Here is a 16,010-nt window from a genome sequence, read left to right as displayed (position 1 = left end):
TAAACCTGTTAAGACAGAGTAGAAAACAAATATGCTGTATAACTGTACATTTGTATTTTATAATTATATGTCTGTAGCAGCTTTGGGATGAAGTTGGTGATTGGTTAACTTGGAGAAGAGTTTGTCCAGGAGTCACCAGAAGTTGATGTTATCTCATGGCACTTAGTGAAACAATTAAATACTATACTCATAATAACTAATTTTAAATATTCTGGTTTCACTTATAATAAAACAATATTTTTTCTGATATTTGATATATTAATTAGCATTTCAGGTGGCTGGTATCCTTTAATAATTCAAGTTGCATGTTTGTGAACTTGTTTGTTTATTTGCACATGAATTTTTCCTACAGTTTTAAAAATATCAAGACCAAACTGGCAAGTGGTCAGGGAGGCATCCTTATCTATACTTGTAGTCCCCTTGTCAAATGGGATTGAAACAACCCTGGAAGGTCAGCCAGACATGATGTAGGGCTATAATAGGTTTTCTTGATTACTTACAATGAACATGGTATCATATTTTCTATTTATGGTCCCTCAATTGGGATTTTTGGGGAACCATGTTTGAAATTGTGTTCATACCCCAACTCACAAACTAAGGGGTACCAAAGGTACTACAGAAAGGTGATCTAATGAGATTTGTTTGAGTAATGATTCATCACGAGAGTAATCATGGGTATTTTATGATAGACAATTTAATAAGGGGTTAGTAACATGTTATGAATATAAGGAACATGTATTAAGTAGAAATATAACAGACATTCAACAGTTTGTTTTCTCAAGTAACACCAACAGTTCTTCAAAAAGTACAAAAAAAAGTGAAACTGTCTCAAATGGAGTTAGTAACTTAATTCATTTCTAAGCTTTTATTTAAATAAAATAGGAACATGTCGAAATGCCTGTTGCGGAGACATAAGTGTAGAGGACGATGTTTTGAAAGTTTCCTGCCTTTCGTCTTCAAAACGAAAGACTTTCGATACGTCGTCCTCTACACTTGTGTCTCCACAACAGGCAGTTGCCGTCCATTCTACAAAGTTTCATCATGAATACTCTGCCTGAACAATCTATCAAAGGAACATGTCCTTACACATTAATTAGAAAACAAAAGGTTCCTGAACATATAATTCTGGACTACAAAGCTATGGTAATCCACGAATCACTACAATGCAAGAAAAATATGTATTACTTTCTTCTGAACATCTCCTTTTAAAAAATTCCCTCCTCCCTCTACCACGTTGGGACTTTCACCCTAACAATTTTGGGGTCGACCGGTATTTTTGTATGCTAAGAATATTTACACCCGGATGGGGTGGCTGGCCTAGTCTTAAATCATATACGTCAAGCATGTTCAGTGATGGGGGTTTCTTACTCACATTGCAAATCCAACGCACTAACGACCAGACACTCTTTAAAACGCAAGCTTCTTTAATTTCAGAACAATTATGGAAAATTAATTACGGTTCTTTTTTATAATGTAATCAATTTCATGGTTAAAAATACATTTATTCTAGCGAAAGATATTTATCATTATCCTAATTAGAGTATCTTTGTTGCACACTGTAGTTTTTAATAAAAACTAAATATCAACTACTGAGTTTACAGTAAAAAGTAATGAATTACAAGTCAAACATAGAAGGCATGGAAAAAGAACAGACCAAGAAGTGATAATGCTTAGTTCGATATATTGAAAGTTCTCTAACCTAACTAAAGAGTAATTCCTAATAAACTGTCCATGTATTTAATTCGAGGTGCTCTGACATCTCCATATTACACGTTCGTCTCCCAAAATATGACAAACGTAACTAAACACATCAGAAGAGAAACGAATGTACTACATTTAACTTTTTTTTTGTAAGTTATTGTATTCATTTTTATTCGAAGTAAAGTTATATTTCTGCACAGACACGAACTATTTTCATATTGTTTCTTCTCCTTCCACATGCTATTCCTTAATTTCTTGATGGACTGAGTTGAAACTTGGTAAGGTTATACTTTGGTCCAACACACCCAGAAACCTTTTCACTTTGTGAATTTGGATTTTTTTTTTTTCATAGATTTTATGGGGTGAAAGATCAAAGAAACCAAAAATGTATATCTTGGGCTTCTGCGTGGTAATATCTGCAACAATCAAGGTGAAAATTGGCATGGATATCAATTTTTGTACACTCGTCATATTAACAAACAAAATATTACATTTGCCCATTGAGTCTTTTTAAGAGGTCAGAGCTCACAAAATAAAGCATAATTATTATTTTTTAATCAATTACTTGGCCACAAGCAATGACAAACAAAACTGTCGGATTTGCCTATTCCATGTATTACATTGGGAGGGAGAGGGGGTTCAAAACGTCATAAAAACAATTTTTAGTATTTCTGACAATTAACCCAGCGCATTTCGGTCAATTTACACGGAATATGGAAGAAAATACTCTTTGCAGGTCCCAAACAGATTACACACATGACAGTTTTGGAATTTGTCTTTAGCAAGTTTTCAGCGTGTAAAGCACAATTTGGAGTTTTCGTGAACGGTTCATGTATATGAACCAACTTACACGAGATTCGGTACAAAGATACTTTCTTATAGGTCCCACGCAGTGATATGGACAGTTTTTCTGGTGTTAAAACTGACCATGTTGGGATTTCCAGGCGAAGAAATGCTTCATTCGCCCGCGAATGATGATTTTTTAAAATGTTAAATCCGAGACAGATCTAGGTAGGAATTTTGGTTAAATTATTATTTCATTTTTGTCGAACGAAAATAACCAGGGGCGGTCAGAAACTACAGTTTCTCTTCACCCCACACAAGGCAAGAATAAATTAACGAACTGATTACGGAAAAAGATTATTGGGCTGAAGTGGCGTGTGAGTTGTTCACTTCGCGCGATGGTCACAAATTTCCTGGAAGTCGATAGTTTACTGGATTTGATTGAGGAGCGTCAGGAGAAACTGAGAAGAGTTGCCGGCCAGGGAGAATGACGAGAAAGGTCCAGCATCACATCCACCAAAGTTCGCAGAATCACATCGGGAAAGAAGAAGTGGTTGGCGTTAACACGGAGTGAGCGAGCAGAGAGATGCAAGCCGTGCGTCAACTTAGTTATGCCTTCTGATTTTACAATAAACATCTTAAACTTTTAAATTGACTAAAATGTGTTCTGGGAGGCCTCTTTTCAGGGCTGGGATCTATAAATCCAAAATAACAGGAATTTTGATGTGGGGGGAAACGGGAGTACCCCGAGAAAACCCACTTTCACTGGTGAGGCACCGAAAAGAACCAACCTCACCAGTGCCCGATGCTGGAAATGAAAAAGAGAACATGAAAGGTTAGACACTTGAGTTTACATTCAGGGCGTGTATGTAATTATAAGGCGAGAGATATCGCTGCCAAGAGCGTGGGGTGGCTGCTAATCGTGGAATTTGTTTTGTTAATGATGTCCGGTTATTTGCTTTTTTGTAGTAGTTGGCTGCAAGATAAATGAGTCTCTTCTCAAGAGGTGGGATGGAGCTCGCTTTATTGACGTATGCTAACGGACTGTATCCGGGCAGGCGAAGCGCAAGACGAATGGCAAGATTTTGGGCCCGTTGTAATTTCTTAAGGTGGGAGCCAACTCTTGGGCTACTCTCACGAATATATCTCACGAATCAAAAAATCACGAAACCATATACTGCTGCATACCATATATTTCCGACATCAGCAGACAAATAACCAACATTTGGCAAAATCTAGTAACAAAATATGACATTCCAGTTAATACCAAATTTATTCAAAAACCAGGCACAAAACTGAATTCTATACTATGTAAAAACTACACTGACAAACACCACACCAACATTATTTATAAAATACAATGTGATAACTGCCACGATTTCTATATTGGAGAAACAAGTAGAAAAATGGAAACCAGATTCAAAAAACATAAAAAGTCACCTTCACACGTTTTCGAACATTGCAAGTCAAATAAACACAACATAACCATAGAAAACACTCAAATACTAAATAAAGAAACAAACATAAACAAACGCAAAATTAAAGAAGCCTTACTTATACAACAACTTGAATCCAAAATATACGAATATAACGGAACGCCTTTATACCTATATTAATATAATAAAATAAATAAAATTATGTATTCAAACATCTAACATCGCCCTCTACATTACGACACTCAGTTACACAATCCCTTCCGAACATGTGGTCAGCTTCCGGCCAGTTACCTCTTTCTTTCTTTGTGAATCTGACGATGACCGAAGAAGGTCGAAACGTTGTTCGCTCTTCAATGTAAAATATTTTCTCAACCTAAACGAGCCGTTTTTGCATATATACTGTACCGTTTGATACAGAAAAGTTGCAACAATATATATTATTAACATAGATTTTAATGTCAAGTAGTTTTATTTGCGTTATAAGTTCATTCATATAGGTAACAAATAGGAAAAGGCTTATTATACACCCTTGCCTTGTTCTTTCTTCACATTTAAAAAATCTATTAATCCTTTCTGAATTCTTATATATGATTTAATTTTTTGTACGTACTCCTAATCATTTCAAAAATGTCTCCTGTCATGTCATTTTAGTACTTTTATTCCAGAATATTTTACAACAAATCTTATCAAATGCTTTACTGAAATCTATAAAATACAATAAAATCTCCCTTTGCTCTAAGATAATATAGAGTAAAACTATGATAAATTGTTGAATGTTTCTCTATGTATTCGTCTTGTTCTTCGTATAATTTCCCATTTATATCTGTCTAATTGTTTAATCTAATATTTATAAGTTTTGTGACTATTTTTCCATCGTATTTAATAATTATATTTCTGTATAATTCTATAGATCATATAAATTCTCCCTTTGTTTCAATAGTTGATAGATATCTTTCCCTATTCAGAATGGAATTACAAATTTTACACAATTCTAAACCTAAATTCCCAATTTAAACATTTAATTAAAATTTAAACATTTTATTAGTTTTTTCACCAGTGTTAGGTCCTTACCTGTTCTTTAAAATTTCAATTGGTGGTTGAACTTCTATTGTTACCGAACTGTTTAAGATCTTATTCATCTCAAAAGAAGTTTTTGTAATGTTTGTTATAATTACTTCGTTATTTTCTTTAATATAAGACATCTCACTCATGCATCTATTGTTGTTAAATCTTAATAAGTTAAAATAGAATTCAAATCACTCAACTAAGAAAGGTCAACAAAGGTCACTCAACATTTTTTTTTTTAATGTTGAAACAAAGTTAGATAAAGTTAGGACCCTATGAAATATTTTGGTTATAATTTTAACTAGCTGGGCCTAGTTGGCCATATTTGTTTTTTTACTTTTCTTTTACCTTTAGATAGAGGATTTTTACAATTAAACTGATAAACTAGAGACAATGCAACTACTTAACATCACCATCCTAACTCTCAGGCTTCACTCGTCTAACCAAATTTTAGTTCGTGATTATCAATTGTATAGCATTCGTGTGTCCTCAAAGTGTGGAACGCGTTTATGTGACAATGACACACGAACGAATCAGTTCATATTAATAACCGCCAGCCCTTATTTTCGTAAATGTTATAAACTGTAATTAATTTGGTTCTGAACTTACTTTGGTCTCCATAATATTTCTTGGAAACTTATGTCCTTGTGCAGTTAAAGTTTTATTGAAAATTTGCCAAGTGTGGAGCCTTAGTTTAAACTCGCTGTTTTCGCAAAGCCATCTTAATTAACACCGCGTAAGCATAGTTTATGATGGAGGAAATAATACCGAAGTCAGGATGGGACCCTTATTTTTTCTAAAGTTTTTATTATCCTTTAGTATTTCTCCAATTATGTATTAAAGACTCCTGATGTTATTTTGGAGGTAATAATGTTTCTAATAAAAGTATTAAATGATGATGGTCATTCAGTATTTGCTAATATTTACGGATATTTAGACTAAAGACAGTGAGTTTTGTGTTAATGTTGCCATCAAAACATTTATTTGGAAGCATTAAAGTAAACTTAAATATTAATGAAACAAGTAATCACTAGTGTAGTTTGTGTGTTTTCTTATTACAAGACCACATCGGACTATCTGCTGAGCCTACGGAGGGGAATCGAACCCCTGCTTTTAATATTGTAAATCCAAAGACATACCGCTGTACTAGCAGAAGGTGAGTGTAGTTTGAAAAAAATGTTTTAGCAAATACAGCGAGATACTCTGAAAAACAAAATTTTCTAGTAGTTACATGAGAAATATTTTATACTAAAATTGTTTCTTTAATCAACTAAAATAATTAGAAAACTATAGGAGCGCTTTTATTCACCGAATGTAGTTGTGATGATATTAAGTGCACTGATTTCCCTTAGAATAACTGGATAGGTTCTGCAGAATAACATGAAGCTAGTCAGAAAATGTATTGTAGAGCAAAAAATCTGTAGTATTGAACCTTAATTAAGTTCGAAGAAAAGAGAGACATAGGACACAAGTGAGAAAATGAAAAAAAATATTTATTTAAACCAATAAAAAATCAATGTTAAAACCTAAGCACCTTTAATGAAGAGTTTCTAGTGTATCTCCAATCTATCTATGATCACATTCATTTGTTCAGCTCTCTTATGTTCTGAACTTAGGAAACATCGAACTACGTATTTAAAACAACAATCATTCTTCTCACGGTGCAGACGCTACCCACTTGAACAAAGGAAGTTTGACCTTCCAGTTGGAAAGGTCATTGTCTTATTCGATATAATGTACTCTAATTTGTACGAATTATTCTCATTAGAAAGCGGAAGTGACACCCTAGTTGAACGTCTAAGTTCAATGTGGAACGTAGGTGAGAAGAGCCGAATGCCTTTTTCAACTGAATTCTATATTAAGACTACGTATACAGTATATGCAGGAGATTTTAAAATCTCTATGTACTAAACAACAATGTGGTAAAAAAATAAAACACCTGAATGTCATAGTCAGTGAAATAGTTTCACTGCCAAGAAAACGATATTTATAACTCATGAAGTGTCAAAATCCTAATTATAACTCATGAAGTGTCAAAATCCTAATTATAACTCATGAAGTGTCAAAATCCTAATTATAACTCATGAAGTGTCAAAATCCTAATTATAACTCATGAAGTGTCAAAATCCTAATATACAAAATGGCCACTGTTAGGTTATGACCAAATTAGCTTGTCAGAATTATCAAAACGTACATTCAGCGATGCTCTCCTGATATTTATACAATCTCCCTATCAATAGTCGAAGGAAGACAGTGCGAAGTTTGATTCTATTCCCGAAATAATTTGGCGCTAATATCGTTAACACTGCATGGTTGGTTAAGGTGTTAACGTACAGAACATATGAGTGTAATTAAGCAGTATTTCTGTGATGTTTAGATTTAGACAAAGTCTGAACAAGTTACAATTACCAAAAGTCATACACCTGGGTCCAATACCACATCATTACAACGCTCAAAAATAAATCCTCGACAATTAACAGACTGTATACAGCTACTGTTTTGTGATGCATGTTATATATGTTAGTTATACACAATTTTATCTCCGTCACTACTTTGTTATGAATTGTAGAGTTATAATATTCCAAACTCTTCGGGAGCCATAGCTAAACTTGAAACAAAGCAATTGGTTGTATGAATATAAGTAACGGTTCACAAAAAACTGTTGTGAAATTTTACCAATGTTTCAACAGAATATAGAACTACTTCCAAACTAGTGTCAAAGGCGTTTGGACACCTGCTTATGTCGAGCTGTGTGGATTAGGCAATTTTCTAGAAATTAAATGGAGCACCCAACCCCACTGGACACTTTGACCACTCTATGTTTCTTATGCTAAGTTTGATTAACATTGATCAAGTAGCATATGCGAAATTAGTGGTCAGATATACAACAGGTTTCGCTTTTATAGATACAGGTTTTTAAAATATACTGCTATAAAATATGAGTATACAACAATTAAACATCAGATTAGTATAGTACCCTTTGTCTAGATACGTTCATGTAGACATTTTCCTTACATATAAAACACAAACAAAATCTGCTAGGGCGTGTTACATACATTTTATTGGACTCCTTTAGTAGATTTATTTCTGGGCTGTCAAAATATTTCATAAAAAAAAAGGGTGGAATGGCCCTATAAAGTGAGTTGCACGTCTACTTGATTTCATTCCTATGAAGCGCGTGTGGTCAAGAAACTACAGGCTCTGAAGATGTCTTGAGAATAGCTTCTTTCAGAGGAATGATTGAAGACATTTTAGGATCTTATTAAAATTCTGATGGTAAGCATGCAACATAAGAACACCTACTCTAGCTGTTCCTGACCGCCACGTAAAGACGTAAAACCACTCATATTAAAACTACTTTTATGAGTGTGGATTAACTAACCAATCATATGTATTCAAATGATATATGATTTACATCAAACTGGATTGGATGTGTGTGATTAACATCATATATTTTATAAAAGCTGTTTTGTCCTTTTATAGCTAAAATGTTGTAAATTTTAATTATTCTTTAATTATTTATGTAATGTAAGGTTAAAGCGGCATATTGTAAGATTAATTGATGTTAAACATAAGATATGCTATATAAATTCTGTAATCCTACGTAACTGTCTCTTACAATATTTCATCAGATCTGTGAATAAAACTTATGAAAAAACAAACATATCACGACATCTTGGATCAAACTATATAGAATTTGAGTTTTGCTAAAACCAGGTATATATGAGTGTCTAAAATCTTAGATAATAAAACATATTTACCTCGGAAACATTTGAACTTTAGAGTCTCTTACATCTGCACATTTAATAAATTTACCTTTCTATATAAAAGAAGTAATTTGTTTAACACACTTTTAGGAAAGGAATTATTTTATTTTGTTTAACAACGACTTGAGGAAATGTACTCACTCTAAGTCTCGTTGTTACATAAATAAGTTGTTGTTTCTTTTATTCCTGAATATTTTTTTTAAACAAGCTTCTTTTATGCTTCCAAAACCAAAATTGTCGTACAAGTAAAATGTATAATATCATCTTCACGTACTCCAAAGTAAAATGTGTAATATCATCTTCACGTACTCCAAAGTAAAATGTATAATATCATCTTCACGTACTCCAAAGTAAAATGTATAATATCATCTTCACGTACTCCATAATGTTCGATTTCATTCATACTTGTCATTAATCTGAAATGTAGTTTCATGACAAGAATCTAAAATAAACCTTGTTTGCTTAACGTATTTCAATAAATATAAAAATAAGTTATTGTTTAATACGAAAAACGAATCCTTGAATATCAAAATCTCGCTTTATACGTATTTTACACATTCATAGTGGTATAAGTGTTTTGTTATAACAAAGCCACAGTGGGATGTTTGCTATGTCAACCGAGGAGAATCCAATTCCTGATTTTAGCGATGTTGGTCTTCAGAGTTATCGCTGTTTCATTGGTGAATTATTTGGTGATATATTCATTGTTAGTGTAAAACTAATATTTTCTCTAACGTTAGCTATCACATGACGTTTTTTTGTCCGTAATTATATCTCTATTTTATATGACACTCCAGAGATAATGATGGCCGGTAAACAATCTTCGTGGTCAGATGTAGAATCCAAATTGATAATAAAGTTATACGATCATCCTTTTTGTTTCAATTCATTTCAAAGAAGATCTATTTTGGGCAGAAAGGATCAGCAATAGATATGAGAAGAAATTGCACACAAGGTGGTTTTTAGTAGTTGGAAGGTTTAGAATAGGACTGCCCACTGTCTTTTTATACCTACTTAATCTTTGATATTTGACCAAATGATAATATCCTATGATTGCAAACAATAGTTGGAAAAATCATCAGAACCATGATCATACTTGTTCACATTTTCAATTAGTGTAAATTGTTTTCAGCTAATGCATCAACACATTTGACAAAACGGATATTCTTTATTCTTTGTCTACGAAAGTATTTATAATGTTAAAATGAGAAAATATAATTCTTAAAATTTAAGAGTTAGGATTTTTACAAACCATTTGTGTATGTTTTTCAAAATGGCGCTCATTTAGTGTTGTCACAATAATTATGAATGCAGCAACATATAAGTATTTCTTTGTACTTGTAGGGTTATTTACCTTGAAGTCAGTAGCTTCTGTTAATTTTTATTTCTAAATTTACAAACGAGGATTTAAACATTTAAATAAAAACTAATCCCAATTTTCAGTTCTGTGTGAATATTTTCATGATAGTTTTTAGGTTATACAGGAAAAAGTGGCATACAGATGTTTCCCCCTTAATTTTGAATGTGATTTTTTTCCCCAATTAAGATGAATTTCTCAAAAATTCAAATGGTTTTAAAACGAATCTTATTTTTATATAAATAAAGTTTCTAATAAAAACAAAACCTGGACATAAACTGTTATATCAGATATTGAAGAAAGCTATTCTTGTGATTAGGGGTCATTTTATCTATAAAGTTGGTTAGAACGTGCTCCGAGAGGAAGTTAAATTGTCCCATTTAACTTATAACAACTACTGATTAATATAAATGCTGTGTTTACCAAACATATTTAAATAACTCAAATCATTATTCAAATGTTGGGGTTCAGTGGTAGATAACCATAAGGAACCGTTTTGAACAATTGAACCTATGAAAACTTGTGAACCTGAACATGTTCATTTTACGACACATTCGGCTGTTTATAGTTATATAATTATTCGCTGTTTGAAATAAAAAAGTGATTTTTTATTTTTAACTTACCTTAGATCAAAGTTGATAAAAAGCAAAAAAGATACAGCAACAAGGAAGTCGTTGTTTGGTCACTCACATTATCACCGTGTGTTTGTTTCTCTTAAATTAAAGATTTTCTTCTCAGATGTTGTAAACGTTTTCCTCCCAGTCGTAAACTCATCAGAAAGTGTTAAAATTGCACCCATAATACACATTCTTTCTGTAGCTGTTAATTTGAAAAGGGGTACAAGAATGTAGAAAATATGTCTGATTCCTTGGAGCCTGCAAGGCGAAGCAGAATACAAGTCAACAATCTCATGAAACACTAGGTAAGTTCATTGACCAGATAGTCTTGGTCAAGTAACACATCAGGCTGAAACCGGTATATGACGTAAACTGGATTTAGAATGTTTTAGATTAAACCTTAGTAAAATGTTTTGGATATGAAACTGTAAAGATAATTTTGAAGTTTATAGCATCATATCTCACAAACGGTACGGCACAGAAGGGTAGTATTGCCAAACAGTGCTAAAAGTAACATTTGTATGCAAATACCACAGTTGTTTATTACACAGATTAAGGACTGTATATGGATGTCGAACAGAAGTAAGTTCAGCTACACACTATGTAAGAATATGCATGATTTACAAAAGTATTTATTATACAAACATACAAGTCTAATAAACTTTCAAATATATTAATAAGAAAAATAATGAAACTGCAATGCTTGGGCGAGAAATTAAAGGAAACGGTTTAGTATGATAATTTTACCAAAGAAATAATATTATTAAACAAACACCACAATTACGCAATATCACAAAAAAAGTTGTTTATGAAAATATAATACTAAAGCTTACAATGTTTTGAAGAAATGATAACTATATAATATTAACCACAACCAAGAAAATATAATATAAAGAACACGGAAATGTGTAGATAACTTACAATGCAAAGTATATCAAGGTGCTGGATGCATGGAAGATTGAAAACTATGGTCATAGTTATTGTTTCTAGTTTTACGTCAATGGTCTAAGATCAAATCATTAAGTTTCCGTTGGCAAACACATTATTTGGATCAACGTATTCTTTCACCGCTTTCATCATTCCAAGACCAACACCGGATACAGACTGTTTCAACCAACGCTTTCGAACCTTACCAACTGTAAATATTGTTGCCATACAAAATAAATTAGTACACGTTTGAATGTTTCAGTTTAACACATTAGACATTCTTACTAATTACGTTTTGGTTCTAATGAGTAGTACCAAGGGGAAGACAAACATAACAGGGAGAGTTTTATAATAACTCAGCGCTTCAAGTCTGTTTATTTTGAAACTTTAACATACAAATAATACAAAATATTTACTGTAGTGTTACATCAGAATTATAAAATTACGTGATATATCAAGAGGTCTTAACAATTTGTATTCAATCTAATTTAGTGAGAAAGAACCAGTTTTGGTTAAAGTGACTGAAAGTTTTATCTGCAATCAGTTTTAAACAGACAGCTGTAAAACCAACATAAATCTATATATTTCTGTAACACCACGAAATAAGGTCATATGCTCCTGAAACACTTAACTTCTAACACAGTAAACGTGTAAACTACACGTTAGAGGAAGAAGTTAAAGTTATGACAATGCTAAATGCTATTACACTGGACGAAATTAAAACAGTTTTAAAAGAGTTAATTAACAGCGTTATAAAATATAAGTTAGTATTTATTGTACCATGAAAAGTCTTTGACTTAAAACACACTGGTCTGGTTTTAGAAATTTTAACACTTTAAAATGAGTTATGAAAGAGTTTTTATGTGTGAAATGTTGAGATGAATGTTGAAAAGATGAAACCTTCCTTACGAACTGAATCTATTAAAGTTATTGATACGTGCAGAAAATAGTTACTTATTCTTGCCAACTTATGATATACTGTGTAACTGTCTATTTCTCATGTGCGCAAGACAAGAAACACAAAAAAGCGCTAAAAGAAGTGATTGTTTGTTTGTTTTGGAATTTCGCACAAAGCTACTCGAGGGCTATCTGTGCTAGCCGTCCCTAATTTAGCAGTGTAAGACTAGAGGGAAGGCAGCTAGTCATCACCACCCACCGCCAACTCTTGGGCTACTACCAACGAATAGTGGGATTGACTGTCACATTATACACCCCACGGCTGGGAGGGCGAGCATGTTTAGCGCGACGCGGGCGCGAACCCGCGACCCTTTTCGCACGCCTTAGCGCTTGGCCAGTGAAAAGTGTTTGCTGCTTCTTTAAAATAAATGTATAAACTTGTTTTTATCAATAAATTTTTAAATTTTACTGAGTTTGACAATGAATGGAATATAGTGTAATTCATACCCAAAATAACAAGTTATATGATTTTATTATATTTTTCCCTAATCTTTCAATACAGAAATCTCAACATACGAATATTCTTTCTCGATCTGTGGGTAACAACGCCTTCCCCCACCAGGTGGTTGTAGTCTGTGTATTTGACAAATCTTTTAAGCACTTCTTAACTTTAATATAAAGTTGAATTTTATGAAATAGTTTACATTTTAACAATTTATTCGTAGTTTTATTTCCATTTTCTAATGTACAAGCTAGTGTCACATTTTCGAACGGGTCTGGCATGATCAAGTGTTTAGGGGCGCTCGACTCGTAATCTGAGGGTCGCAAGTTCGAATCCCCGTCACACCAAACACGCTTACCGTGGGGTACACTATAATGGTACGGTCAGTCCTACTATACGTTGGTAAAAGAGTAGCCCAAGAGTTGGTGGTGAATGATGCTGAATAACAGTCTTCACTGTTAAATTAGGTACTGTTAGCGCAGAAAGCCCTCGTGTAGCTTTTTCCGAAATTCAAACTAAACATATGGTGGCTTATTTTATTAGAAATTAGAACTTTTATAGTAAGTAAAACTTGTGTACTTGAAAATGATAGGCTAGTTATCAATAAGTAATACCTATTCTAAATAAAATATACTTAATAAGAAACTATTTGGTGGTTCAGTTTTAGGTTTATGTTTAAAAGGTTATCTATAAGACTTTATAAGAAGCTCTGAAAGAAATTATTTCTTTTATTATTAGAAACCTTACAACTGAGTGATTTTGGTAAGTTCTGTCAGTAAACGATTGTTTGTTTTTTAATTTCGCGCAAAGCTACACGAGCGTTATCTACGCTAGCCGTCCCTAATTTAGCAGTGTAAAAATAGAGGAAAGGCAGCTAGTCATCACCACCCACCGCCAACTCTTTTACCCACGAATAGTGGGATTGACCATCACTTTATTACGACCCCACAGCTAAAAAGGAGTAGTATGTTTGGTGCGATCGGGATTCGAACCCGCGACCCTCAGATTACGAGTCAAACGCCTTAGCCTCTCTGGCCCTGCCGGGCCTGGTCAATGAACGAAATTATACTGGTAGAAAGTCAAAATGAAACTTGAAATTAATACAAAGATTTAAAAATCAGTAAAAGTCTCCTCGTATTAAACAAGTGAAAACAAATCATTAGAATTCGTGAGCAAATTGCATATTTGAGTGTCGTTTGTTTATAAATATCAGAGATGATGTCTGTTCCTCATGATTTATTAAAATAAAATGATTCTTTATTTCAAACTGTTGAAGATATGTTACGTTATAATTTGAAACGCCAAGAAGTAAAATATTCATTGTTACTATTTGCCTTATCCAGTTATAATGGCCATTAAACGATTTGTTTTCACGCTCATATTTGACGACACCCATAAGATTATGAAGGCTTGAAATGTATTTTTCACATTGTTTAAGTTTTTAATTGTCTAAACAGTTGGATTTAAACAACGCTTCTGTACTCACTTCCGTGATGATGGGAAACACTTCCTCCACAAACAAGTATTTCGTCCCTAGCTGCTGCCTGAAAAATAATGCAACTTTTATAATAATCAACTCTAAATATCCAATAACATATATCGCATGTAAGATTCAAAAAAATAAACTTGCTTTCTGAATTTTCTTTGAAATGTCGTGCAGTTCATAAATGTGTTTTCTCATGTTTTTATCTTGTTCTTTAAAGATTTAGCGTTTAAAGTCAAGTACAGGTATTTGAGTTGAACAAGAATGCATTAAAACCTGTGTCATAGAAAACACAATAAAGAAATTCTCAGATTTCTTGAATAGAAGATTCCATTAATCAGGTGTGTAGCTCTGCCGGAGCACCCTATGGCATTCTAAGTTGGAACTGAATCCCAACACTTCAAAAACTAAAAATATATATACAAAAGAGTTATTCGCTTTAAACCTGGAATTACTTGTCTTTCATAATAAAACATTCAGAGATCCAGAGAACAGTCTATTTGTGTGTTAGTCCCTATGTTTAATAGTAGAGTTCTCAGACCATCCAGCACACCTTCTATCGCTCTCCATCAGGAGCTGGTGTCAGACAAAATGTAGCTATTCCGTCTCAATTGCATGTGTGAGGGTGTTGAAAGGGTGAAATGATTTTGTCTTATGTTACGTATTTGTAATGAATGTTGCGTTAAAGTACCTAACCCTAATCGACACTCATTCACATAATATGCAATGAAAGTCGTTTTTTTAGTTGCCCGTGTTAGTGTGTAAGGCATTGTAAAAGTTAAGATTGTCAATGTTATAATGCAGTTACAAGATAATAAATTAACAAGATATGCAATATTAAAACTTGTTTTAATGTTAGTTTAAATTGCTCCCCAGTTGTTGTTTTCGAGTTTGCCTCCTTAAATGAAATGAAGTTGATTTGCATATTTTACGTTGCTACTAAATGCATATTTCGTTTTTACTAACGTAATTAGCTTCAAATAATTAGTGCCGCATATGTTTTGGTTTTTTACAGATGAGCCCATAAAAGTGGAAATTAGCTTTTTTAATATGAGATCTTTACCCTGATGGTGAAGTCAGACGTCTGACAAATTGTGATAAAATTTAGCACTGTTAATCACTACAAAATACGCATAAAGTTTTCACGTAGAGAAAAATAAGTTAGTTATGTTTATATGGATTATACATGTATGTATGACATCCGTATTACAATGCGCTTCATGATGAAAAAATATCATATTTGTGCTAACTGATAACTAATTATGTTCGTTAATAATACTGTTGAAGCGTTTTCACGTTAACATGTAAAGTTTTTGATACCACACGTCACACAGGAATAATCTACGACATCCTAAGATCAAAGAATAATATCATAAAAATACATAGGTTCAAAAATTTATAATACAAAATCATAAAAAAACTCTATAACCCGAGCGCTTTCAAAAGGTGTACCCTTTATCTTCAGGGGCAAACAG

At 32.9% G+C, this 16,010-nt stretch overlaps 1 protein-coding gene across 1 annotated transcript in view; it reads right to left on the bottom strand.

Annotated features, from left to right (window-relative positions):
• Positions 1-11,343: 11,343 nt before the first annotated feature.
• Positions 11,344-16,010, bottom strand: part of LOC143232061 (alkyldihydroxyacetonephosphate synthase, peroxisomal-like) — a 42,648-nt gene continuing 37,981 nt past the window's right edge. The window contains exons 19-20 of the mRNA XM_076467092.1: positions 14,539-14,596; positions 11,344-11,862 (exon numbers count right to left, since the gene is read on the bottom strand). Of these exons, the coding sequence (XP_076323207.1) occupies positions 11,738-11,862; positions 14,539-14,596 (183 nt within the window). The 3' untranslated portion in view covers positions 11,344-11,737. The remainder of the gene's footprint in view (positions 11,863-14,538; positions 14,597-16,010) is intronic.

This window comes from Tachypleus tridentatus, chromosome 11, assembly GCF_004210375.1.
Source record: "Tachypleus tridentatus isolate NWPU-2018 chromosome 11, ASM421037v1, whole genome shotgun sequence".
Taxonomy (NCBI): domain Eukaryota; kingdom Metazoa; phylum Arthropoda; class Merostomata; order Xiphosura; family Limulidae; genus Tachypleus; species Tachypleus tridentatus.
This window is presented reverse-complemented; position numbering and strand designations above follow the sequence as displayed.